The sequence below is a fragment of the Lepisosteus platostomus genome, chromosome 6 (genome assembly GCF_059453375.1).
Source record: "Lepisosteus platostomus isolate fLepPlt1 chromosome 6, fLepPlt1.hap1, whole genome shotgun sequence".
NCBI classification, from domain to species: domain Eukaryota; kingdom Metazoa; phylum Chordata; class Actinopteri; order Semionotiformes; family Lepisosteidae; genus Lepisosteus; species Lepisosteus platostomus.
In genome coordinates this window covers 5357428-5385234 of record NC_142616.1, presented here as the reverse complement: position 1 = coordinate 5385234, position 27807 = coordinate 5357428, and the positions used below count along the sequence as shown (strand labels likewise).

The following is a 27807-nucleotide window of genomic DNA, read 5'->3' as shown; positions in this document are numbered from 1 at the left end:
TGGGACTGTAGCTCCTATTGTAACAGGACTGTTCTACTGTACTGGGACTATAGCTCCTAATGTGTGAGGACTCTTCTGCTGTGCTGTTGCTTTTACTTAAAGCTTATTCCTTACTCTCTGTTATAGAGCATTATTTAAAATCTTTGATTTCAGCAGAAAGAGTCACAGTAAAAATGGAGGAAGGAGAAAACTGGACAGACCTTTTGATAATCATTATTTTGACCGCCATTTCCATTTTAATTCTGTGTACTTTGTTTTTTTTATTTGTTTGTTGTTGTGCTTAATATAAAATAGATCTTCAATATAAAACATGCATTTTTATTAAAAACAGTATTTATATGTAGAAGAATTAAATCTATGTTTTCTTTTTTTGAGAAAAACATTTAACGAGTTGCCTTCATTGTCAAGTCCTTGTATGAGGTACATGAAAACCTGCCTTTGTGCTTCCTGTGTTTCTGGTCCCTGGAAGACGAAGAGTTCAAGAAAGAATACATTGTGGGCAGAGTGGAGCAGCCCACCCACCTGCCCCCTCACTGCCCACCACCCTTCATATAAAACCCATCTGCAAACCCTTATTCAACGTCAGGACCAGGCCACTTCCACTCCTCTCAGAACCTCTGGTTCCCTGAGTTTTTAACTGTGTGCTGCACTTGTTGTCTCCATTGTGAGTCTGAATGGGTTTGTTGACTTCTTGCAGATCCCTTGTGGTGGTGTACTGGTTGGAGAAGCAGTGCAGTAGACGGTTACGGTTTTCTGCTAGTTCAGGACATGTTTCACAGAACAGCCGGGTGTCGGAAAGGACGATCCGTGGAATGGCAGGAGAGCGAAAAAGAACCTATGCGTAGCAGCGAGACGGGGGTTAGCCCTGGCTCAGCTGTTAAGGAATGCCGTATAGAAACCTATGCCATCAGGTAGCGGACGTGGGGCGACCTGATGCTAGGTGGGTTTCAGGACATCCGAACCTCAATGCTGAGTGAGGAGCAGAGCAGAAGCAGGAAGTAAATAGGCTACACAACAAGACACACCAGAAAGACATGAATAATCACAGGGAACTAGGAACAGGAGAGAAGTACAGAGCCCTCTAGGTGTACTGGGCGTGACAGCAGCTGAGCACACTGAAGTCAAACAGTGGTTTTCTCAAACACAGAAAGATTGGGTGATGCAGGACCAGTCAATGTGGAGCGGGTTCCTTGTTGACCAATCAGCAGGGAGAATCCTGCTGCCCAATTGCTGTCGAGGATTGATGTTGTGTGGGTAAAGTTGAGTGAGATTGATGCTGACCAGTGTCTATCAGGGGATGTCGGTGATGATGAATCGCTATCTGAGCGCTGGCTAAGCTGGATTCTGATAACAATGGGAGATTCATACCAGCGATTCTGAGGCAGGATGGGATTTTGAGGGGAGGAGGGTTTCAGCTGTCAGCAGATTCTGTTGAGCTGAATTCAGTGACATCTGTTCCCCCTTTTTGTTAAAAACATGGAACTTGCCCAACTAGCCATGAGGATTTATGTAAGAGTTTTGAGCTCTTACATCCTGTGTGGAGCTGTGTGACATGGACTGTAGATCATGAGGCCGAGAAGGTGATTAAGATTCAGGATCTGAAGGTTTATGTTACATTGATCTGAGGAAAGGTGCTCTGTGTTTAAAACTCAAATGTGTTTCATTCTTCAGGTGTTCAGTGTGTCTGTAGCTGTCAGTGAAAGTTTGGGAAGGAGGGCTCAGAATGTGGAGATCCAGGCAGCCAGCAGAAGGTGGAGTGCAGCCAGGAGGAGGACTGTGTGGGTGAAGGGGGTGAAGCGGGCACTGGGGCTGCTTTTGGAGATGAGGGGAACTCTGGAGCCCACAGTCGCCTGCAGGAAGCTCGCGTAACGTGAGACCGTTATGAACGACGTTGTTGAGAGAGCGCGCGTGGTGCTGTTGCCAGGGACAATCACACTGGCCTGAATCCAAATGGAGTTCCGTTTGCAGACCAGGGGGCCTCCTGTGTCTCCCTGTGCAGAGTAAGACAGACGGAGGTTAACATGACATGGATTGATTGACCACAGCAAAACTACATAACTTCTGTAAATCTGAAACTGAAAGAAGAGTTGTGATGGAGGTGTGCTCACCTGCTCCAGGTCCAGAGGAGAAGTACAGATGGTGTCAGCTGAAGACCCGTTGTCACACTGGACGATTGTTGTATTTTTTTCCTGGAGGAGCGCTAAAGGAACAGAGAAGCACAGCAATTTTAGCATCTTCTGGAACACATGATACCCCACTTTACCCCCCGCTAAAAAACACTGGTCCCCATTTGTGCAGCTGGTTCAGGCTGTGTGAAACACTTTCATCATGTCTGCAATCAAGAAATGGACTCCTCATAGAACTTCAAGGGGAAGCTTCCAGCCTGACTCACCAGCAGTTGTGTTGCCCCAGCCGGTGACCCAGCACTGAGTGCCAGGGGTGAATGTGATTCCTGCCCCTGCCAGGCAGACGCTCAGGATGTAGTCTGTGAAGGAGACATTGGTGTCCAGTCTCAGGAGGGCGATGTTGGTGCCACTAAGGCTGCTGGTGAAAGCGTTCAGGACTCCAGTGGATTTCTCTAAGGTGTTGGAGCTTGTCTGGTTCTGCCTGCCAAGGAACACTCTCCATTCACTGGTGTTCACAGAGCTGGAGAGAGAAGGAGACAGAGAGAGAGGGTTTAATACAGAGTCTGAGAACATTGCACTGTAATACCACTGTGACAAACACTAATGCAAATCAGAGGGAAAGTAACACATCATCAAACCATCAGTGTAAATCAGTCAATATTCACCATTTCACCCCCTGATGTTACAAGCTTTTACACTTTCTTGCAGTGAGTCAAAGTTCTTCTGGGATTTATCTGTTGATTTTTCACCATTCTTCAGTGACTTCCTTTCTTCTCTATGTAGCTGGTTGTTACTGGGTCCCAAGTACCTGTACAGCTGAGCCCCGCATCATCAGTGCGAAAGTGATCATGTTCATCAGACAGTTGTAGTACAGGGGCTCCTCACTGTGTGTTCCCCCTTTTTATGATTTCCTGCACTTATGTAGCTGATTTTATTGGGGAAAATAACACTGCATTCCCTGCATTTATGTTTCCATTGCAAGCAGAAAACAAAAAGGTTGAAGAAGTAGGGTGCCTCGTTAGTGTGCGCAGGCTGGAAAGGAACAAGATTTGTTCCATGCTGAAAAGAAAAGAGACGCAACGTTTCGGCTTAGGAACCTTCTTCAGGTGTGAGGGAGAGAGGAAGATCAGCAGTTGATAGATAAAGCATGGGAGCACAAAAGCTGGGAGTGGAGAGGAGGCAGGAGAGAAGGAGCATCGACTCTCGGGTGGTGTGAAGTCAAAACCTGCAAATAAATAGAGAGAATTAGAAGGAAATGAATCTGTCATTGAGAGAAGGGGGAAGGTGTGATCCCAATTTCATGATAAATTTGGTTTCGGATATCTTTCTGCAATAGGTGTTCTGAAACCCCTCTGTGAGGATGCAGATGGAGAGATCAGTCGGATCAGGTATGATGTACAGGTAAAATGGGAAACTATGGGCGTGGAGAGCCCATATTTCCCTGAAATGGTCCCCCAGTCTCCTACCTGTCTCACCAATGTAAATAGCTGGGCATTTTTTGCAAGAGATGCAGTAAATTAGGTTGCTGGAAATACATGATGTCATATGGGTGATCCAGAATTACCCAGAAGAGTCTTGAATATGCGTGGTCTTGGATATATGTTTGCAGAGAGATCTGTTACAGGGGAATGTGGATTGGAGATTTGCAGGTGGGTTTTGGTCTTTATCTGGGGAAGAGGGGCAGGTCGGTTTTGGTCTCTGTCTGGGTGAGAGGGACAGGTGGGGTTGGTCTGAACCTGGGTGAGAGTGACAGGTGAGGTTTGTCATTACCTGGGTGAGAGGGACAGGTGGGGTTGGTCTGTACCTGGATGAGAGGGACAGGTGGGGTTGGTCTGTACCTGGGTAAGAGGGGAAGGTGGGTTTTGGTCTGTAGCTGAGTGAGAGGGACAGGTGGGGTTGGTCTGTACCTGGGTGAGAGGGACAGGTGGGGTTGGTCTGTACCTGGGTGAGAGGGACAGGTGGGGTTGGTCTGTACCTGGGTCAGAGGGACAGGTGGGGTTGGTCTGTACTTGGGTGAGAGGGACAGGTGGGGTTGGTCTGTACCTGGGTGAGAGGGACAGATGGGGTTGATCTGTACCTGGGTGAGAGGGGCAGGTGGGGTTGGTCTGTACTTGGGTGAGAGGGACAGGTGGGGTTGGTCTGTACCTGGGTCAGAGGGACAGGTGGCGCTGATCTGTACGTGGGTGAGAGGGACAGGTGGGGTTGGTCTGTACGTGGGTGAGAGGGACAGGTGGGGTTGGTCTGTACCTGGGTGAGATAGACAGGTGGGGTTGCTCTGTACCTGGGTAAGCACTGTGCAGCTGTCATCACCCAGTCGCTGGCGATGAGGGTCCCCCCACACACGTGATTGCCGTTCCTCTGCACGCTGGCCATCCAGGGCCAGAACCCATCTGCAGCTGACTGACCCCCAAGGAGGCGTGTGTTGAGTCTGGGCCTCCCGCAGACTTGGGCTGGAAGACACAGTAAGTCAGCAGATTCGTATCATTGGAAGTAGATAAAGGTGTCCTATATCTTGCCATTGTGATTAAGCTGTGTGATTCTTGTTATCACCCAGTCTCGCATAATGTGTTAAACTAAATGGATTAAGTGTATCAAATTTGGTGTTCAAACAACATGAGAAAGCAGTCTGCCGTAATTGTTCTCAGTCTTGCTATTGCATGACCTTTGGATCCCCAGAATGTGATTCTATCATCTGAATCTAAATGGAGTCAATGGATGTCGCATGCACCTTTTTGTACTGTGAGAGAGAAGAACTAGAGACCATAGCTGCAAAGTCATCCAACTCTTGGAGAGCTCTGGAAATGCTTTATGTCATTATTACTGAAGGGCCCTGGCAAAAAGCTGAAGACATTCCAGCTCGACTGAATGGTCTGCAAGAGCTTTCCACAGAAAGCCTATAAGAAGAAACTAGGTGATGATATTAGTGGTGTCGTGTCGTTATCTGGAAAATACGACCCATTTTGTTATGGACATTCATATTTAATATATTGATTCACGAGGGACGGTGTTCAATCCCTTCTGCTGTTTATTAGAGGTTGAACATCTGTTGTGTCTAATGCTCCCATTTACAGTATCATCACCAAATCACTGAGAAAACAGCAGTTCGGCTTGTTGAGATGGGTGGATTTGTGTCATCCTCTTCTCCTTCCACACACTCTCACGTTGGATATATCCTGGATTTTACTCACTGGGGCCTGCAGTCTTGGGGCTGGCAGTAGTTGTAGTTGTGGGAGGGGCAGTGGGCACTGCTGCTGTGGCACCACAGGTGAAGCTGCTGTCGGCGTCTGTGCCACTGGAGGTGAAGGTCACAAAGCCTGTGGCTCCCGACCCCACTTGTCCGTTAATCCAGTCCTGGTACTGGGACACCCTGGTGTACACCCCTGGGAGATCGGGCCGGGCACAGCCATAACCGAAACTCACAATACCAGCCTGAACCCAGGCAGAGCCCTGCTTGCAGACCAGGGGACCCCCTGAGTCTCCCTAAAGACAGATAAAAGACTGTTAGAACAGGCAGACTGACCACAAAGTGTTATCCACTAACACCAGTCTGTGTCTGGTGAAACTACCAGTACAGAGCATTGACCCAACAAGAGCACTGTGTGGTGCAGCTCAACACTTGTTGTAAACAGCGAGATGCTTAGAGAAAAGGTTTTTTGAGCTACCTGGCAGGAGTCCTTTCCCCCCTGCAGCACTCCCGCACAGATCATGTTGCCAGTGACACTGTTTGCTCCGAAGATCACATCATTCAGACACCCACACTGCCTGTTCCCAATGATGGGCAGCTGGACCTCCTGCAGGGTCGAGGGTAGAGTTGTCCCTAGAAGACAAGAGAGTTTGTTACTACCATAAAGTGCCCAAAAGCTGGAACTTATCTCTGGGAAGGACAACTGTAGCAGGATCTGCTGAGCCCTCATCTTCTAACCCTCCAGTGTCCCAGAAGATAAAGATCTTTACAGGAATTTGAACATGTCGACCATGACAGAGTCTCTTTCATCCATCGATGGAGCCTGGTCCTCAGTGTACTGAGATCTAAATCATCGGATCGCAGACTGAGAGCTCGACTTAACTTGCATTACTCTATTTCTAGAGTGAGCAGGATAATCTAAGTTCGTCCTCAATAAATTTCACAGGGAGATTTACAGGGGTCAAGTCATGTGCACTAATGCACTGATCAGTATACACTGCTGATGAAGAATGGCAGTGGAGCTGTGTTAATGAGGAGTGAATTGATTTATAGTGCCAAGCCTTCACTCTCTTGTGTTCCTTCGTGTAGCTAGTCTTGCAAGTAACTCTCTTGCAAGTATCCACACACAGGTGTAAAATCATGTAGGCTCAGATGATCTGCAAGTAGAGTGCAAGTGTTTATTTTCTGTGTTGACATTCCAACTGGCCTTCTATTGTGGTGCAGATATCCAATCATCCATGTTCAATTAAGAGAAGGGATTAGGTCAGTACAACCTCTAATAGGTGAAATAATGTGTGAATTCTTTACACTTATATAGTGCTTTTCTGGGCACTCCACTCAAAGCACTTTACAGGTAATAGGGATCTCCACACATCAGCTATCAATGGGTAGGAGAACAGAGTAATGAAGCCAGTTCATAACAGTGGTCTGTTTTAGCAAAGGAATGTGTTTCACTGGGATACACTCACCACCTTCAACAGTGGTCCCCCAGCCAGTGACCCAGCAGCTGGTCCCATTGTAGAAGATGCTGCTGGTATCAGCCAGACAGACGGGCTGGATGTAGTTGTTGAAGGAGACAGAACTGCTCATTTTCATCAGGGTCAGGTCATTGTTGTTGGTTGAAGAGTCATAGTTTGGATGCTTGATGATCTGCTGGACCCCTCTGGACACTGTGTTGGTGCTAGAGCCTGTGTCTGTCACTCCTAGATACACTGTCCACTGACTCAGAGTTGTGGAGCTGGAGAGTGAAAGCGAGAATAGTTCAAACATTTCTGATGGCAATAGAAAAAGTTTCTCACTGACCAGTGTGAATGATCACAAAACCCAGTAATTCATCACATTTTCTGTGGTACCGATGACTTATATAAGAGTTTAAGAGCTCATAAGCTCTGCAGTCATTGTCTGTCACAGTCCACAGTCATCACAATCTGCAGTTCCTGTCAGCACTGTACATACTGACAGAGGGGGTCCTGTTTCTCTCCTACCTTGAAAAGCAGTGCGCTGCAGTCAGCACCCACTGGCTGTTGATGAGCGTCCCCCCACATGTGTGGGCCCCATTCAGACGCAGACTGGCCTGCCAGGGCCAGGACCCCAGCTGGGCAGACTGACCACCAACGATCCTGGTGTTGAGGACAGCCTGTCCACAGACTGGAGCTTAGAGAAATGAAGAAGCTAAGTTAATGTAGGTCCTGTAGTTTCTTGCCTTATTAATTACTGACTAGGTACTTGATTGGCTAGTGAACGGTGTTTTGTGTTTATTAGTGAACTGGTGTCTCCTCTCCTGTTGTAAGTTTATTACTCAGGGATTCTCTGTGATTTCCCCTCTCTCACTGTGTCTCCTGTCCTGTGGTATGTGTTTATTACTGAGGGATTCTCTGTGATCTCCTCTCTCTTACTGTGTCTCCTGTCCTGTTGTGTGTGCTTATCACTGAGGGATTCTCTGTGATCTCCTCTCTCTCACTGTGTCTCCTGTCCTGTTGTGTGTGTTTACCACTGAGGGAGTCTCTGTGATCTCCTCTCTCTCACTGTGTCTCCTGTCCTGTTGTGTGTGTTTAATACTGAGGGATTCTCTGTGATCTCCTCTCTCTCTCACTCTCTCTCACTGTGTCTCCTGTCCTGTTGTGTGTGTTTACCACTGAGAGATTCTCTGTGATCTCCTCTCTCTCACTGTGTCTCCTGTCCTGTTGTGTGTGTTTACCACTGAGGGAGTCTCTGTGATCTCTTCACTGTCATTGTTTCTCCCGTCCTGTTGTGTGTTTTTTACTATCCGGAGATTCAATATTCTTACCAGTCTGCACTTGTGATTCTGAAAAGTAAGCAAAAGATAAAAATCATTAGGACAATGATGGCTTAATTACTAAGTTATATAAAAAACAGAAGGGGGGTTGTGCAAGTGAAAACTCTTGTCTAAACACACTACTGGTAGTGTAACACAAATGAGTGCCGTTTCTTGTACTGTAATCTGCAAGGCTGCCCTCAGCTGACCACAGTAGAGCATCCTCCAGGAGGAAAGACTCAGTGTGCTGTTTTTCCAGTAATTGCAGTGAATTGGGAATCAACAGTCTGATCTCTACCTGGACTCACCAGTGATGTCAAGCCAGAAATGATGCTGCTTCCATTGTAACTCTCCATGTACATTCACTGTCCCTGACTCTCCCTGTTCACATTGGAAATTCCCTGCCCCTCCTCCCAGCCACAAGGGGTAACTGTTGCTTACGGGGGCTGAGCAAACCTTGCCAAGTACAATGATTCTAATTGTACAGTACTACTACTCTCATGGATCACAAGTTCAGTGTTCAATGTGCCTTTCCCAGCCACAGGGGAGCACTGGTACTGCGAAAACATAGGAGGTCCCAACAAACTCAAAGCCAGCAAACACATTTGGCCTGTTGGGCTGCAGGTCTTTGGTTGCAGCTGCACTGAGCCTGTGTCACTGTGAAAACTGAATGTCTGGACTGTAGCCCAGTCTGTATTTTGCAAAGGCTCTGTTGTTTGAGCCACTGGGGAAACTGATGCTAAGTCAGTATATGGTGAACAGGTTATTAGTGTGGAAATAATCAAAGTACATTTTTTAATTGTACCAGGAACTGAACTGAATGCTAGGATCTGTTTCAACAGATAACTTTCACTAAACTATTTTTTTAAATATTTTTCGCTGTGAAGAATATTCACTTTAAGGGACAGAAGAATAACAGTAACACAACTGAACATCTCCCACCTGTTGTCAGGCTCTGAGGGCAAGTGGGGTTTGTCTGAACCTTGACCCTACTCTTTGCTCCATCTCCTGTATTCCCTATTTCTTCTCACTTATTCCTCATTCTGTATTCGCTGTTCCCTATCACACATTTTCTTTTCCAATATACTTCTTTGCTTGTTCCTTAAATCACATGCACTACCCCATTTCCCCTCAAGTACTAATTATTGTTAACTCTGCATGTAGATCAGATCGGAACATTTCTGTGGTGAAATATGTGCTGCGCAACCCTAACAACATCGTGTTACATTAGTCATACAGTGACTAGCGAGCAGGAAGGACGTTGTCACGCAACCCTAACAACATCGTGTTACGTTAGTGATACAGTGACTAGTGAGCAGGAAGGACCTCGTCACACAACTTTAACAACATGTTGTTACATTAGTCATACAGTGACTAGTGAGCAGGAAGTACCTCGTCACGTCGCGTTTCGTGGAAACTCTTGCTTGTGGTGGGCCCAGGGGTTTGTGACAGCGTGGCGACTTACAGTACTTTCACAAAGTTCATGATTTTGTACTTAAATTAGAATTTGTAGTTTTCTTCTTTGCCTTCAAGTAATTTATTTTGTTCCTTCTATTTAATAACCAGCCTGAGAAATTAGGACCACAGGTCCCCTTTAAATCCTAAAACGTTTGCCAGAAGGAAGAAAATAATATACAGAGTTGAGGATGTGGGAAGGATCTGATATAATTTTTGCTGCCTGTTTGATTAAGGATTTTTCAAAGACTGTCTGTAGGGAGGGGTGCTGTTTCACTCCCATGACCTTCCAAGCTGTCTGGATGAGGTGGGTAATTTGCGATTTAAAATGAACTGATAGATTACCAAACCACACTGAAAAACCGTATCTGATAATGCTCTTGGTTACAGCAATGTAAAAGAGTAGTATTACTTCCTGTCGAACCCCAAACACTCTTAGTCTTTGCAGGAAATATAAGAGCTGCTGAACTTTGGAGCAAACACTCTCAACATGAGTAGACCAGCACAGGTTACTGTGTAAACTTAGGTTTACACCTAAGTACTTACATGAATCAACCTGAATGATAGTGATCACCAACTGCTCCGGGATTAAAACTATTTCTTTAGTTTTTTTAGCACTCAGAATGAGGCTTTTGTTGTCACACCATTGCACAAACCTTTGGATTTCTGACACGTACACAGATGAGTTGCTACCTCTGTGCATTAAGCCAAGCACAGCTGTATCATCTGAGAATTTGAAAATGAAGTTGCTTTGACTACTGCTTGTACAATCACTTGTATAAAGTGTGAACAGAGCTGGAGAGCTCACACAGCCCTGAGGGGCACCTGTGCTTATAGATCGTGACTCGGAAAGAGTTTTGTTGACCCTGACATATGATGTGCAATTTGTTAAAAATGAATGGTACCATCTTATGGTAACATGTTATGGTTAACGGCTATTTGCTTCAACTTGCTTATCAATAGATGAGGCTGCAGCGTATTAAATCCAGAGCTGAAGTCCACAATCAGCATCCAAGCATAGGCATTGGGGTCCTCTATGTGTTTTAGAACAAGATGCATAATGCTGTTAGTTGCATCATCTGTGTTTATATGCAAACTGATACGGATCCAGTACAGTGTTCACTTCTGAGCACAGCACGGATACCATAATCCTCTCAAAGCATTTCATCACAACAGACGTCAGTGCTACTGGCCTGTAGTCATTGTTATCTGAGGGACAGGGCTTTGTATGAGGGTGACCAGTGAACATTGATTTGACTCCAGGTGTTTCCAAAGTTTTTTTGTTTTTGTTTTTTAAAGGAAAAAGCATTATTCAAATAGAAATAAACAGAGGGCCAAAATACAAGGTCAGTGCTAACAAATGTCCCAATCCTCCTCTAGGCAACAGGAAGTAATAAACACATTTTCTTCCTTGTTTCTCTGTTGTTGTTGTAATTATGGGAACACACAGTAACAAACATGAAATACAAGCACGAGCTGTGTTTCACAGGTTGAAGGAAGAAAGGAGACTATTTGAACACTGACGTCATATTGATAAGCTGCAAGACAATGGAGGGAGGGAGCAGGGTTCCTGTGTTAAAGGCCAGTGGTCTGAAACTGGTACAACTGGTTTTCATCACTAGCCTCGGGGCCTCACCCCTTTCTGTGCTGGAGTGGGTCTGTACAGAGCCCCACAGAGAAAGCAAGAACATCCAGAAATAAAGCACTGCAGGAGCTTTCACATGTTCACATGCTCCCATTCTTCACAAAAGAAAAACCCAGCTGTCTGTATACCCATAATGGAAATACATGCTAGAAATTGCCCCCCAGGATGCCCTGAGCTTGACACAGTCCAGTTCGGATAAGACTGAGAAGTGGGTAGAGATTCAGCTCAAATGAAGTCAAATTTAAGGTTCTACATGCTAGTGGGAGAAAGGTTGTGTTCACACCAGGAGAAACGGAATTAGAGCCCTACTAAAGACAAATTGCTTCAGGATTGTAGGAGACTTATTGTTCTCGGCAGAGTATAGAAAAGAGTACAGGATTTCAGACCTGTTGAGAGAGAGCTCCTGAAAATTGGTGTACACTCTCCAGGATTAGGAGAATAAGAGCCAGTCCAATGGGAAAATGACCTAGACGTCACAAGCACACAGCTGTGACTCCTGCGTCGCAGATAAAGTCCTGATGGGTGAGCACGAATATAGGAAACAATTGAGCTATTATTATTTCAGAACTTCCTGGATAGACTTGAAGTATTGTGCTGGGTCTTCGAACGGAATCTCTTGATGTTGTTGGAAACGTTACCTACAGCCCTATACCGTTTTGTACGGAAGATGGAATGATAGCAGCTAAATGAATCAATCCGCATTTTTGAACTCACGTTTTGCTGAAGTCACAGGAAACTGTTTTCGGGTTCTTGTAGAAAGCCCCACCGGCCCCCAGTCTGGAAACAAACCCAGCTGCTAGGATTTGGCTTGCCATGGTGTACCATGGAACTGAACTTTAGTTGTACCTCCCTTTTTCCAGGGGCTGTGGGGGAAGTAGTTCAGGTTAGTTTAGTTAGTAAGTTTAGTTAATTAGGTTTAATTAGCTGTTCTTTGGCAGCTGTGTTGTTCACTAAAGCTTCCATTCTGCATAATCCATGGGTGCCTCCGCGTTCTGACGTTGATATTTTGCAGTGCAACAGTGTCCAAGTTCAGTTCTGAAGCCCCCTCAGAGTCGGTCCATTCGGGCGCAGCTCGGATATTCGGGATGTCAGTGTTGTGGATAGCTCAGAAACCTGGTTTCCTCAGCATTTCGAATCCGGATCTCCGTTTTGATCCTTTCACTTTCTGTCCCATCAGTGGCGGTGCCCTCAGTTTCGGTGCCTCTTCCCCGTGTCTGTGTGGGTTTTTTGCCCCGGAGCTCCTGTTTGCTGTGTGCCCAGCCCATTCTAAGGAAGCTCTGCCTGGGTTAAGTGGTGAATGGGCAGCACCCAATTGTCCCCCATTGTGTGTGTGCGTGTGTGCGTGTGTGCGTGTGTGCGTGTGTGTGTGTGTGTGCGTGTGTGTCCTGCAAGGACTGGCATCCCAACCAGGTTAGGCTCCTGCACACTTTTTAACATTTAATTATTTCCCAGAAATGAATGGATGGGCTTTCCAGGGGTGCCCAATGATAATGTTAATCAGTCTGAGATGTCAATACTTTCTGTTTTGTCACAACTGGATGGAGGGTCTCTTCCTTATTTCCTCAACCAAGGAGATCCAGCAGGAATCGTACAGAAACCCCTTCACAGTCGGAAACAGTTATTTCTATTGGACTCAGTTGGATTCCTGCCGTGCCTTTAGATATCTCTCTGAACATCACTAGAGACCCAGTAGAGACGCAGTGCAGACTCGATACAGCCCCAATACAGCCCCAGTATAGACCCAGAGCAGACTCAGTACAAACCCAGTGCAGACTCAGTACAAAATCAATATAGCCAAAATACAGACCCAGTGCAGAATCGGTACAGCCCCAGCACAGACCCAGTTCAGAGTCGATACAGCTAAAGTACAGACCCAGCACAGACCCAGTTCAGACTCAATACAGCTAAAGTATAAGTATAGACCCAGTGCAGACTCGGTACAGACCACATAGAGTCCCAGTATGGCCCCAGTACAGTACACCAGCTCATGCCTTTGTTTTCCAGATGATTTAATTAAACTATATCAACAGTGTGTCCTGGATTCTGATTCTTTTAAATTGTATTTTAATAAACCTGAAAATAATTCAAATATTGGCCTTTATTCTTGCTAGAAAATCAGATATAAAATAGAAACTCTGAACACACAAATAGACAGTGACATACATAGATTAACATAGACCAATATGCACAAGGGTTACACACATACAGTTAGGACAATAGCTTACCTGTTGGTAACAGCAGCAAAGCCAGGAGAGAGAACAGGTTGCCTCGCAGTGCCATGGTTCAAAGTTTGACTTGCTTCAGGTATCACAGTGTTTGTACCCTGTCCCCCCACCTCCTGCTTTAATGAGGAACAGAAATACACCTGTCTGTCACATACCTTCTCTCTCTCTCTCCCTCCCTCTTCTCACCCTCCCCTTCACTCCAGCTTTGCCTCGCCTTCCCTCTGTCATCATTCCTCAGGCTGTTAGCAGTTTCAGTGGATTCTAGTGATCTCTCACCCACTCGGTTTGTTTAACTTTTAAAAACAGAGAATCCTTATAAAAACAGAGAATCCTTTCTTAATGAGCACCCTACAGGACGGGAGATATCAAAAAATGTGTCATGAACACACAACAAAACAGGAGACAGTGAGAGAGAGGAGATCACAGAAAATCCTTCACTATTAAACACACACAACAGGACAGGAGACAGTGAGAGAGAAGCAGTAGTGAGGATGTCATAGAACTGCCCTTAACCCCATTGCTGCCTTGACTCTACAGTAAGAATAAAGTTAGAAGAGAAACATTGACACATCATTCACAACACCTGAGCTTATCAATGCTCTTTGATGAGAGATTGTAAATGTCCCAGATTACAGGGTAAATAAATACACTTACAGTAAGTAAAAAAAACAACAACTTTTGGAGCAATTTAACCAAAGGCCTGCCTTACAAGAGCTTTGGATAGGAAAGAAGATTTTCAGATGGATGAACCAAAAATAAACACATACTGTACAACAAAGGAGTGTCCAGGAACCCATTTCCCAATATAAAACCCTCAATGTTAGGTTCAGGAAGTAACTCTCAAGCAGGTAGACCTGTCACCCTAATTCCTTTAACACATAATTTGCTTAACAGGCTAGAGTCAGACACCAGTGACTCAGCAGATCACAATCTTCCCCTTTCACTGCAAACATCTGACACATAAAAACTAGTCTGTTTACCTTTAGCATGGATATCAAATTGGCAAATGTTGCGACATGTAGAGACACAAACGAGCACATTATCTGTAGATGGTTCTGTACTTGTGCTTCAATCAAAATTGAAAAACCTTGGGGTTATATTCGATTTTGGCTTAACATTCGACCCACATGGGCAGCATACTGTCAAAACATCTTTTTTCACCTCAGAAATATTGCTAGATTATGCCCTATGCTATCACTAACTGTGGCTGAAAAGCTGATCAACGCATTTATGTTCTCTTGAATTGACTGCTGTAATGCTCTACTCGCTGGGGTATCTAAATCTACTCTGAAGAAACTGCGGTATGTCCAAAACTCAGCAGCCAGAATCCGGTCAAATTCCGTGTGAACTTTAAAATCCTCATGCTCACCTATAAGGCTCTGCATGGCTTGGCACCTCAGTACCTCTCTGAACTTATATTGCCCTACTCCCCACCTCGCAACCTCCGCTCTTCAAATTCTGCTCTCCTATCTGTCCCCCAGGCCAGTCTACGTTCTATGGGTGACAGGGCCTTCTCCTGTTATGCCCCCAAGCTCTGGAACTCTCTCCCCAAGGATATCAGAGAGTCACCTTCTCTAAACTCCTTCAATCCAGACTCAAAACCTTCTTCTTTAGAAAAGCCTTTACTGAACTGTTCCACTCTTCACCCCTCTGCTTTTCTTAGTACCACCATCCATGGTCTCCCCTGTGTGTTAAAACTGTGTTTTGTCTTGTGTATTCTTTTTATTTATTGTTCTTGTCATCCTGTAAAGCGCTTTGAGAAGCCACCTTTAAAGGCGCTATATAAATTAAAGTTTATTATTATTATTACATGTGGACGCTGAGACATATGAACCAAAATATTGATACACGCAGACATTCAGACTGACACATGAGGGCGCTACCACACTGCAGTGCGGTTGGGTGGGGCTACAGCGTTTTGTCAATTTTCTATACAGTGATGGAAAGAGAACAGACCCAGACCAGGAGTTTCAGTGCTTGCAATTTTATTGAGCTCAATGGTCAACTGAATAAGAGTACAACTGATCTCTCACAGCAGCAGGCAAAAGCACGTCTTGCTAGCGATTTCATCTGTTGTGGCTACAAATATTAGTTCAGGTGGGTAGCTGCGTCAGCATGCGTAGGCTGCAAAGGAACAAGTAATAGGTTTATTCCATGCTGAAAAAAAAGAAGAAAGAGAACACAACGTTTCGGCCGTGGAGCCTTCTTCAGGTGTGAGCTGATTCCATTTTTCAGCATGGAATAAACCTATTACTTGTTCCTACAAATATTAGTTATTTCTTGATGTACTGTATCACAATGCTTATGACACAGAACTGACTCCCCAATTTCAAATACATTTTTTTCAACAAAATACTCAAAGTGGACGGCCATGCCCAGCTGTTTTGTCCTGAAATCAAGATCTAACATTTATTGTTCAATCCATAATTCATAGCTATGGTACACACTTAAAAAAGGGCTGTAAGACTTCTGTCTCCGACTCACTGTTTTATCTTTATTGTATCTCCCAGTCTTATCTTTTGGCATATTCTCACATGCAATTATCTTGTGCAGACGGGCAATCTAATCAGATGGAATCAGATTCTGCAGTTGCAGCAGCAGCAGCCAGTTACACCAGAAGGCGCTCTCCCCTGGATCCCGTAGAACTCCTCAGACTCCACTGTGTTTCCTAATCCAGTATCTGAAGCTGCTGACCCGGGTGTAGACTCCTGGGGAGTTGGGCCTACCACAATCTCTTCCAAAGCTCACAATCCCAGCCTGGATCCAGCTGTCTCCCTTCTTACACACCAGAGGTCCCCCAGAATCACCCTGGAGTGAAATGAGGAATGAAGAAGGAATAGTTTCACACGGTGACAATACAGGGCTGTGCTTAGTGTAAATATTTGCAAATCAAAGTGGTGCAACTCCATCATGACGTGAGTAATTTTGCACATAACTGTCTGTTGCTCAACGGTAATGACATGCTCACAGTATGCATTTTCCGCAAATCTTTCAAGGCTCATTTTGGAAGAACATAATAATAATAATAATAATAATAATAATAATAATATCCTTACACTTATATAACTCTTTTCTGGATGCTCAGAGCTCTTTACAGGTAATGGGGATCCCCTCCACCCCCGCCAGTGTAAATACCCACCTGGATGAAGCTCCAGTCTGCTCACACACAGCAGCTCCCAGAGGGGAGGAGAGCAGAGTGATGAAGCCAGTTCAGAGATAGAGGTTATTAGGAGGCTATGATGGGTAAAGACCAGGGGGAAATTTGACCAGGACACTGGAGTGACACCCCTACTCTTTTCGAGAGACGCCCTGGGATTTTTAATTACCACAGAGAGTCAGGGCCTCAGTTTTATGTCTCATCCGAAGGATGGCGCCTTTTTTACAGTTGAGTGTCCCCATAACTATACTGGGGCATCAGGACCCCCACAGACCACAGGGTGAGTGCCCCCTACTGGCCCCACTAACACCTCTTCCAGCAGCAGCCTCAGCTCTTCCAGGAGTCTCCCATCCAGGTACTGACCAGGCTCACACTGCTGAGCTCCAGTGGGGCTGCCAGTGCTGAGTTGCAGGGTGACATTGCTCCTGGAGAAACTGCTGGTCATAAACTAACTTGCTAAAATCGAATTGGATGATTAGTGGCAGTAGATCACACACAGATTGCTGTTTTATAGAGGTGAAAGCGTGATCACTTTTGATTTGTAAAGTTATCATTCTGAAATACTTTTCCAAATGTATCCACCATGTATGAGTTGTCTTGAATTTCTGCACCAACTGGTCTGGTGTCTGTCTTTACACTGCGGATGGTGAACTCACTCTGCAGGTGTCCTTCTGTCCATCTTCATACCCAGCGCACATCATGTCTTTCCTGATAGTAGCCTTGCTGTTGTACATGGACTGACAGCGCCTGTTGTCTACGATGGGCAGTTGGACTTCCTGCAGAGTGCGAGGGGGTGCCAGTGGTACTGGAGTGACAAAAAGATGGTGACTATTTTCTACAAAGCCAAAGACAAGTAGAATGACATGCATTGTTCATTACACTTTATTTCCAACACCTTTGCAGGTATAAAGCATTAGTTTTTATTTATTATAAACCTCATGACTGCTTATCCTCATGTTCAGACACCAGGCACAACCATCTCACCTATGAGCATGCCACAATAAATACCAAAATAAATATTATTAGCAGCACAGATTGTGAGCTTTCCTGTTAATATATTTGGCTATCCCTGCTAAAAATAAGGCAGCAAGCAAACCAAGTGAATCGTTTTTTTTTTCTACACCAAAGCACTTTCATTGGGTAGCATGTTATAGGGGATTAGACAGTCAAACACGGTTTCTATTGTTTTTTAACTTAGTTTCTTCATGGCTTATTAGTCTTCTATTGCACGTGTCACTCTCATTACACATGCCATTAAAAATCTCTTTGCATGACAATAATGACACGTGTGCCATGTCAGCTGACCGCTGATCTAGAACAATATACACCATGATGTTGTTGAAGCTGATACGCTCCCTTCTTTCAAGTAAATGACTGGGTGAGATGTCTGAATGAGCTCACAGCAACCAGACAAGAGAGATGTGCAGAATGACTGGCTGTGGGCTGCAGTGTTAGTTCCTGTGTCCTAACGAGAAACACAGGAGCCCCGATTATCTTTTCTTACCATTCTCTTTAGTCCACCCCCACCCAGTGACCCAGCACTCTGTGTTCTCTGTGAAGACATCGTTGGGCTTGGCGAGCTGGACAGGACTGATGTAAGGAGAGAGGGACACCTCGCTGTGCAGCTGCACCAGGGCGATGTCAAAACCGTCTGCTGCTTTCTCGTACTGCTCGTGGAGGACGACCTTCTTAATGCTTTTCTTGACCTCGTGTTTGGTGGGTTGTTTTAGCTTGTACGCCCCCAGCCTCACGAAAGAATGCTTGAGCAAGAAGGGGCTGAAAGAGACAGTCTTAGAATAATAATAATAATAATAATAATAATAATAATAATAATAATAATAATAATAATGTTCAATTTATACATTGGTACTGTATTTAATATTATAATTAATAAATATACAAGAATAATAAATATTATTATTCTGTGTACTTGGTCGTGGGATCAGGTAATTAGTATCCAGAGTAAATATTAACAATTGCAATGCCAATAATACTGCTTGGAGACACATTTTGACCTAAGAACTGTTTGGCTCTGTCATTTCCGGGACACGTTGAGACGGGGCAAGAGTTTTAATGCTTGATTTTAATTCAGACCAATGATCAAAACCAGATTAAACTGATATAGCTGCCTCTTTTCTTACACTGTCCTCTGGTTGTTTTTTATACAGAAGGATTAGTTTGGGAGAATCGCAGAAAAATGGCTAAATTGAACAGTCTAATTAGTGGAATGGACTGTTCTAATCAGATAGGACCCTGTCTGAGCACACCTGAACAGGCTGAGAACTTAATCGGTTTTGAACAATGAGTAGGAAAAGAATGAAAGGTATTTTTACAGCAGTTCCCGGAGACGTGCCAAGGCAGACAGGGATTTCAGGACACACTCACGGTTTGAAGCAGTGCGCTGCAGTGAGAACCCACTGCTTACTGATCAGGGATCCACCACAGAATGTGGCATCGTTGTGGTTCACCTGGATCTGGATATAGACCTGCCAGGGCCACTCTCCCTCCTCCGCATCCTGACCGCCCACGATAGAGCTCCTGGACAGAGGAGAGCTGGACACTGGAGAGACACAGAGGAGTTCATACAGAAAAGGGTTGAGATGAGTCAACCAGGACCACTGTACCTCCTTCACACCCTGACTCACTGTAGAGCTCCTGGACAGGAGAGCTGGACACTGGAGAGAGACAGAGGGGTTCATACAGAACAGTCTTGAGATGAGTCATCCAGGATCACTTTCCCTTCTTCACACCCTGACTGACCCCTACAGAGCTCCTGGACAGAGAAGTGCTCAGTTAATCTCACCAACCTCTAATCCTGACAAAAACTATCTTAAGATACATGGGGGCAGTTCTTATTGTACACTTTACTGTGCTCTAACCATGACTTCCCCATTCTTTACTGCACTTTACTGTGCTTTTACCATGAGCTCAGACCTCCCCTTTCGCTCTTTGATCTCCTTTACTCCAACGAAGCAGAGTAACTTCAGGTGGGAATCAGAAAAGGAGTGGTGTCTCTCATCCAGCTCTGACCTACTGAAGCTACAAGATGATGAGACAAGATCAGTACAGCTCTGAAACTCTTAATCGGCTTCGTTTCTTTGCATCATCTTCATGTGACTAAGAGCGCCACTAGTTTAACATGTGTAGATGTTTTGGCACACTTCCTCTCAGCTCTGTGATTTAGGTTTTGTTATGATTAAGTTTCGGTTTGATCAAGAATGCAACAGTCGAAAGATTTTTTATCTGTGATTTCTCACAGTGCACTCAGCCTAAATCTGAGGGAAAACGAAGAACAGTTGTCGTGAAATTTTATCGAAGAAGAGCCAGGAGAGGTATTCTCATTGACTCAGTAAGGTCTTTATTCATATTGCAATCTGGGAAAAAGCCATCACCCGTCTGTGCAGAGAAGTGAAAGCTGATTCAAAAGCAAGCAGGGAGAGCCCTGGTTTTATATCTTTTTTAAGCTGATGCAACACTTCAAGGACAGGCGAAGCAGTAATTTTCCATTCCTTATACTGTAGGTTTCTGCTTTAAGCAAAGACGAGCAGTTATTCAAATAGTTTCTCATACTCCCTTCTTCAAGCAGCAGAGATAGACATTATTAAAACATCCCATGCCCTTGACGAGCTGGGTGCTGTCACACTTTGTTCTAAGTATTCGGCTGCTTCTGCAGCACAGCTCTGTCCGTAAACAACATTTTTAGGATAGAACACCATTTCTCAGTAACTTTCCATTCCATTCCCTCCTTTTTATCCTTAAATATGTTCGCACCACAGAGTCCTCATAGGGTTCACCTGGTGGGTCCCAGGGCTCCTCGGAGTCTGTTCTGAGCAGTGCATATTGATGCGTAAACATTTTCATTACCATAGATCGAAACATTGGAATAATATAAGTCATTCAACAGCACAACAGCAAAAACACTACAACAACAGGCGTGAATACTGTAGTTTCAAGAAAAACAGTCCCAATGACCCATATAATGATTTTAACCATGAAAAGAAAGCAGGTGTATCTTTGATGCCTCTCTCCTTATTCACACATTATTTCTTACAGCACAGGTAAATCCCTGTGGGCTGGAGCGCAGCATAATCTTAGGGGGTTTTTCAAGATAGGTCAACAACTGGGTAATAACTCTTAGAAAAATCTAGACATTGTTCCCCTGCCTCAGCTTTGCCGTTTTGCAGAACAATTCTAGCTGTAAAATTTCTCTTTGTTCCGTTCCAGCAAAACATCTTATTATGAACAAACAAACCACAATAATCATTTGCATCTAGGGGAATCACTCCCAAGGGTAACCCCCCTACAGCAGGTTGGGGCCCCGCTGTGCAAACCCAACACAAACTCTGATTCTCTCTGCTCGCATAGAAATGTGACAGAGCTAAAATGTATTGCCATCACCCCCTTATCATGGGTGTGCTCATCAATTCTCATTTTCAGTGATCTTTGCAGTCTGTACTTAATTCGTGTCCCGCCATCATCTCCTTCTGGGCCTCTATTCCGGGCCTGCGATGTTCCCGGCTGCACGGGACTGGTGTCATCTGCTTCAGGGCTTCTTGATCTGGCCAGTGGTGGTTCCCAAGTCAGGGAACAGTTTAGGGCGCTGTTCTTTGCAGTTTCATCTACCCCTGGCCTTCCTTCAGTCTAATGTCTAGTCGATCTTTCAGAGTTCTGTTCCTTCGTTCCACTGTTCCAGTAGAGTGAGGGTGATGGGTGCAACGAAGGTCCCATCTCACCCGGAACAACGCAGCCACAGCCTTACACACCTTCCCTGTGAAGTGTGTCCCTTGATCACAATACAAGAGGGAGGGCAGTGCCCACCGAGGGCCTGAGACGGGGAGATGGAGAGGAAGTGCTGGACGAGAGCGACAAGGTAGAAGCGGCCACCGCTTTCTACACGGAGCTCTTTTCAGAAAAGCAGACGGAGGTGGAGGCAGGCGATGCTTTTCTGGAGGGGCTGACGGCACGAGTACCGGAGGAGGTGAGGGAGGACTTGGAGGGTCCGATCACGGCCGAGGAGCTGAAGGCGGTGCTCTTGTCCATGGAGAATGGCAAGGTGCCGGGGCCGGACGGACTCCCCAAGGAATTCTACACCTGCTTCTGGGACACCCTGACGGCAGATCTGGTGGAAGTGGCGCAGGAGATCTTCCACCGGGGGAAACTCGGAGACACCATGCGGGAGGGCGTCATCTCCCTGCTCTTCAAGGGAGGAGACGCCGCCGACCTCAAAAACTGGAGGCCGATCACAATGCTCTGCGTGGACGTAAAGATCCTGTCCAAGCTCCTGACCGGCAGACTGAGAACCGCCCTCCCCCACATCATCCACAGCGACCAGACGTGTGGGGTGGAGGGGCGATCCGTCAGCTGGAACCTCCAGCTGACCAGAGACGCCATCGCCTGGGCCGAGGACCGGAACGTGCCCATGATGGTGGTCAGCCTGGACCAGGAGAAAGCCTTCGACAGAGTGAACCACAGCTATCTGTTCAGGGTGCTGGAACGCTTCGGTTTCGGAGAGAGTTTCAGCCGCTGGATTCAGATTCTGTACTCTGACGTGGGCAGCAGAGTGAACGTGAACGGAAACCTGGGGGATTTCATTCCCCAGGAATCCGGAGTACGACAGGGCTGCCCCCTTTCACCCCTTCTCTATGTTCTCTTCACAGAGCCCTTAGCAGAGGTGGTGAGACGGGACCCTGTTATCGACGGCCTGGAGATACCGGGAGGCGCGGGGAAAACCCTGAAGATCTCCCAGTACGCCGACGACACGACGCTGTTCCTGAGGTCGGACAGGGGGTTGAGGAGGGCCCTGCAGGTCATGGAGCAATACTCCAGAGCCTCGGGGTCGAAGCTCAACCGCCGAAAGAGCAAACTGAAGTTCTTCGGACCCTGGAAGCACAGGACGACGGTGCCGGAGGGTCTCGAGCTCTGCACGGAGCCCCTCAGAATACTGGGGGTTTCCTTCCAGAGCCGGGACAACGAGACCAACAACTGGACTGAGAGGATCGCCAAGGTGAACGCGAAGCTGGGTCTGTGGAAAACGCGGTCGCTGTCCTACACGGGGAAAGTGATGGTGTTGAAAGCAGACGTCCTGCCGGCTTTGGTTTACCTGGCGGTGGTGTACCCGCTGCCGGCCAGACTCAGACGAGCGCTGCAAGGGTCGAGATGTCCCACATTTCCCCCTGAAACTCGACTGCATCTTCTTCTGCAACCTCTGCCGGGCGCTGCGGGAGCCCATCGGCCACAAGTACCAGTACTTTGTCAGGCTGTGGCTCTCCATCCCGATGAGGCACTTGGTCCAGTGGTCAAACACTGGGCCCAAGGCAGAGAGGCGACCGGAGTTCTACACCCACGCTGTCAAGTGGAGCAGGAGGTACGAGGCCACGAGACAGCCAGAGCTCTGCACCAACCACAGAGCTCTGTACAAGGAGGTGAGGGGGCACCTGGTCGCCAACGAAAGGCTGCGAGTTCCCAGACAAGTCTGGGAAAGAACGCAGCCTAAAGAACTGTACAACGAACTGAAGGACCTCAACTGGATGGCCGTTCACAAGAGACTGGCTACCGGAGAGGTCCTCTACAGACACTCGATTTCCAGGAATCCACATTGCCCCCGGGAAACGTGTTTCGTCGAGGAGACTCAGGAGCACGTTTTCTGGAGCTGCCCCTTAGCCAAGGCGGTGTGGGGCAGAATGGAAAACATAATGCAACTCCTGGAAACGAATGCGGTGCTCAGCTACCAGTACATTCTGCTGGGGCTGGCACCTACCGGACTGGACAGGGGGACGCAGTTCCTGATGTGGCTGCTGCTGTCCCTCACAAAAAAAGGCCTGTGGGACGCAAGGAACAATCTCATCCGGCACAACAACAAGTGGGGAGCAAGGGAGCTGGAGGAGAGGATCCTGGCGGACCTCAGGAGGAGGATGAAGCGTGACGTTGCTAAATGGGGTTTCCCCACGGCAAAGGAGCGCTGGAAAGGCCTATGGACCCTGTACAGGGATTAATGGTTTACAGCAAGCGGTAGGGTTTGGCCCACCCTTGCAAGGATTGATAACGGACAATCACCGCCGTTCCGCCGTTGTTTTAACTTGTGGAGTGTTATTGTGTGAGATGTTTTCCTTTTGAGATGTGTTTTTTTTCGGAATAAAGTCAATTTTATAAGAAAAAAAAATCTCTGTCATCAAGTGTTTGGTAGACACAGAGGCAGTGGCAGCAACCCACTGGGAAAACAGATTATAAGAGCCCAGGTTTCCCTTTACAATTGTCAATTTGCCAGTGCATGAAAGGTTCCTCAGGCCTTTTCAGCTGTACCCACACCTGAGGTGAGGGTACAGTATAGTTGAGTTCCTTTGATAAGCGTCACATCAAGATACCACATAAGTGGCTACTGCTTCAAACCCGGTCCCCACCCAGGTTTGGGTAACCGGCACACCATTTGACTCATATACAGTATAACAATGTTGCTTTATTAGCCCTATATAATTTCTTGCATTAGGAATTCATCTTTTCGCATACCCCAGCTTTTCTCCTTGGAGACACAGACAGGGAGAGAAGCTTGGGGTCAGAGTGCAGGGTCAGCCATCGTACAGCACCCCTGGAGCAGTTGGGGTTAAGGGCCTTGCCGAGGGGCCCAACAGGGTAGGATTCCTCTGCCAGCCGCGGGATTTGAACCGGCAACCTTCCAGTCACAGGCGCAAATCCTTAGCCACGGAGCCTCACACCCAGGTGACTGACAGAGTGCATTTGTCGTACTTCAAAGGGCATTAGGCTATGAGGGCATGCAGTATATATAAATCACTACAATTTTCCATTTAGCATATTTACAAGTTTCAACTAAATCTTTTAATTCGGTCTACTTGTTCTTCACCGGATTATTCACAGTTTATACATCCGGCAGGTAGCCTGCACAACACATAAACATGGCCCCTTGGTCACCGCATCGAGGGGTCCTGAATAATAATCCACCAGACGATGCTTACCCTCATGCACCTGCGCCAGCACAGCAGCTCACAATCCATTTCTTTCACTCACATACAGATTACATACAGATGATCTGTCTGAGAAGGAATTAAATTTATTCCTTCACGTTACAGCTACTGACGTTATTTAAATGTGATATCAAGCCTCTTTCTTACAATTTCACCAAAAAACGCAGTTTTTTTTAAAACTACGCACCAGTTTATTAGTAGTTTTATCTTTGGGGTTTTGTCCCCCTTTTTCCCCATCTGGATATGCCCAATCAGAAGATTTATCCCAGTCCTCATTATTTTCTTATATCTCAGTATAATATTAATATAATATACACTATAATTGCGACAAACTGGCGGCTCCTTTTTCTCCTCCTTGGGAGTCTTTTAACCTCCCATTTGCAGCGCTCGCACTTCAGCATGCATGCTTCGTGAGTTATTAAAGCAATTCTGTCTCCGCTCTCTGTAATATCATGAAAGCATAGTGTCCATTCTTGGCAACATCAGGTTTTAACCCACTCAAGTAAATTTGTTTTATTACTGTGGAAGTATCTTCATTCACTTCCTTCTCATCGGCTAACCCCAAGTATACTATCCACAAAGCTATAAACCTTTCTGTAGAATCTGAAACATCCTCACCTTCCTTCTGCTGACATGCTGTTACTTTTGTCCACTCAGTTTTCGGTGGGTAATGCTCTTTCAAAAACCTCCACACTAATTCCCACCCTTCTCCCAGATTCTCTCTTAAGGCGTTCTATTTCTCCTTTTGCCTTTTCTTTTTCTGCAGATAGAACTTCGTTTCGTTCAGCCATCGCTTTTAGCTTTTCCCTCAGGAATTTTTGCGCCTCATCCTATTCCGTTTTATCTATGATATTCTGTTGAATTCTCCAATATTCCTCTAAAATAAAGCCCTTATCTGTTTATTTTTATCCCAATGTTCATACACTTTTCTACATTCCTGTTCAGACTAAATTCCATCTGACAGTCCATATTTCTATTTAAGTTTTACTTTGCATTAATCTAATTTCTATTTTTTATTCCCTGACACCCAGTCAGACACCTCTCAGAGTCAAAAGGGCTTTGGATCCGGACCGCTTTCTAATTTCGGTGGAGACCTTTTCTTTTTAGTACGCATGGCCATGACTTTAGCTGCAGCTTGCTGTTCTTTAGTTTCAAGACTAGCCTTTTTTGAAGCTTCCCATCATTTCTGTGATTCCTCTTTCCCTGACGTAAGTTGTCCAATTCACTTTCTTGCCTTTCTTCTTCTTTTCTTCTAACTTTCCCCTGTCCATTCTGACCACATACAAAGATCCTTCATAGTTATGGGCCCCTAATTATCATATATAAATCATGTGCAAGTTCCCTTACACCTATTACCCTAGCTTCACAGTTCATGAACATAAAAATATTTTCTTCCGCCGGGACTCTAACCCAGACTATAATCTTTTATTTTCCTTCCTTACTGACGTCAGACAGCTGCCAATTCTCCAGACGTGTCTCTGGAAGGATAAACAGATTATCCCCCGAGGTTCATCCAATTCACTAAAATTGTCCAGGCCGAGATTGAGTCTCAGCAGCCGTCCGCGCTCAGGTTTGTGATCCCATCCTCGTCACCAAAGATTGTCGTGGAATTTTATCGATGAAGAGCCAGGAGAAGTATTCTCATGGACTCAGTAAGGTCTTTATTCATATTGCAATATGGGAAAAAGCCATCACCCGTCTGTGCAGAGAAGTGAAAGCTGATTCAAAAGCAAGAAGGGAGATCCCTGGTTTTATATCTTTTTTAAAGCTGATACAACACTTCAAGGACAGGCGAAGCAGTAATTTTCCATTCCTTATACTGTAGGTTTCTGCTTTAAGCAAAGACGAGCAGTTATTCAAATAGTTTCTCATACTCCCTTCTTCAAGCAGCAGAGATAAACATTATTAAAACATCCCGTGCCCTTGACGAGCTGGGTATTGTAACACTTTGTTCTAAGTATTCGGCTGCTTCTGCAGCACAGCTCTGTCCGTAAACAAAATTTTTAGGATAAAACACCTATTCTCAGTAACTTTCCATTACACAGTTTAAATGCGCAATCGACTGCTTGTTGTCTTCTTACCTTCTGTTGTGTCCAGGATCAGGCTGCACAATAGCAGCTGCAGCTCTCAGTCTTCATTGGTGTTGTATATATGTATAGACTGTCCACAAACTATACGACAGTTCATCTGCACATTTATTTTACATTTAAATTTTCAATTTCTGATTCGTCTCTTACCTTCTTCCTTGTTCAGGATTAGGATCCCAAAAAACGCCAGCAGAAAAAACATCTTCATCTTCCCAGCCTCTCTCTGGACACTTAGTGGACTGGCCCTGCTCACCTAATGTTGGAAACTGGACACAGAGGACAGTCTCTTTTAAACAACCGAGCAGAGGCAGCAGAAATGCACATACACCTGCCTTCATACAGCTCACAGTGCTGTAGACTCGCAGACCACAAACATACAGGGTGTTACAAACTGACTCAATAATTATGCACCACAGATGTAATGTCCTGATTAAGGAACCATTTGACTTACTAGTCAGAGTTAATCAGATATCCGCTTTGATAAGCTTGCTACTTACTCTCAGTGAACTTGACTGCAATCTTGGGAGAGCTCAAATGTAATAGACTGATTTCTCATTTGTCTCTTTTCACTGTTGTAAATTAATTTGCGCCGTCCGGATTTCAGGCCAAGACAGATTGTGCAAGAGATCATGTTACTCCTATCCTGGAGTCCTTGCACTGGCTTCCTAACAGGTTTCAAAATCCTCCTGCTTGCCTATAAGGCTCTGCATGGCTTGGCACCTCAGTACCTGTTTGACTTATTGCCTTGTTGGCTTCCTGATTCTGGTCTCCTGTTTGTACTGCGATCTCCTCTACACTCTATGGGTAACAAGGCCTTCTCTTCCTGCACCCCAAAGCCCTGGGATTCTATCCCAAATGCTTCCCTGAGCCCTTTCACATCCAGACTCAAAACCGTTCTTCTTCAGAACGGCTTTCATTTAATTGGAAACCCTTGTTTTTAATTATACTAATTCTCTCCCCTCCTTGTAATTTTTTTTTTACTGTAAAGCTCCTTGAAAAGTTACTTTTAAAAGTGCTATATAAAAAAAGTTTGTTCATTATTATTAGTTTATTAATATTATTATTACACTGGGCCAATGAACCCCAGTCAAAGTGAAAGATTTTCACTGCTTTTTCAATAGAAAGACTGGAAAACCAGGGCTTTGAGACTTTTTCAGCTTGCCCCTTGCTGATTGT

At 45.6% G+C, this 27807-nt stretch overlaps 2 protein-coding genes across 5 annotated transcripts; both read right to left on the bottom strand.

Annotated features, from left to right (window-relative positions):
* Window positions 1–228: 228 nt before the first annotated feature.
* Window positions 229–13562, bottom strand: LOC148659718 (transmembrane protease serine 9-like). Of its 2 annotated transcripts, none has more exons than XM_088637425.1 (10): window positions 13412–13562; window positions 8099–8116; window positions 7296–7464; window positions 6780–7048; window positions 5789–5943; window positions 5351–5606; window positions 4408–4588; window positions 2393–2646; window positions 2109–2200; window positions 229–1991 (listed from the first exon to the last, which is right to left on the bottom strand). In XM_088637425.1, exons 1-10 carry the CDS (start codon window positions 13464–13466, stop codon window positions 1719–1721), a joined length of 1722 nt encoding a protein of 573 aa, XP_088493551.1. In that variant the 5' UTR covers window positions 13467–13562; the 3' UTR covers window positions 229–1718. The 2 variants fall into 2 exon arrangements, with proteins under 2 accessions (XP_088493551.1, XP_088493550.1); XM_088637424.1 differs by having other exon boundaries at window positions 4408–4576; window positions 5315–5606; window positions 13412–13561.
* A 1817-nt stretch (window positions 13563–15379) lies between these two features.
* Window positions 15380–27371, bottom strand: LOC148659717 (serine protease 27-like). Of its 3 annotated transcripts, XM_088637516.1 has the most exons (6): window positions 27129–27371; window positions 26782–26897; window positions 18954–19128; window positions 18073–18344; window positions 17225–17403; window positions 15380–16219 (listed from the first exon to the last, which is right to left on the bottom strand). In XM_088637516.1, the coding sequence occupies exons 2-6, from the start codon at window positions 26837–26839 to the stop codon at window positions 16061–16063; spliced, it is 843 nt and encodes a 280-aa protein (XP_088493642.1). In that variant the 5' UTR covers window positions 26840–26897; window positions 27129–27371; the 3' UTR covers window positions 15380–16060. The 3 variants fall into 3 exon arrangements, with proteins under 3 accessions (XP_088493642.1, XP_088493641.1, XP_088493643.1); XM_088637515.1 differs by lacking the exon at window positions 27129–27371 and having other exon boundaries at window positions 26782–27017; XM_088637517.1 differs by lacking the exon at window positions 27129–27371 and having other exon boundaries at window positions 17225–17373; window positions 26782–27016.
* Window positions 27372–27807: the final 436 nt, after the last annotated feature.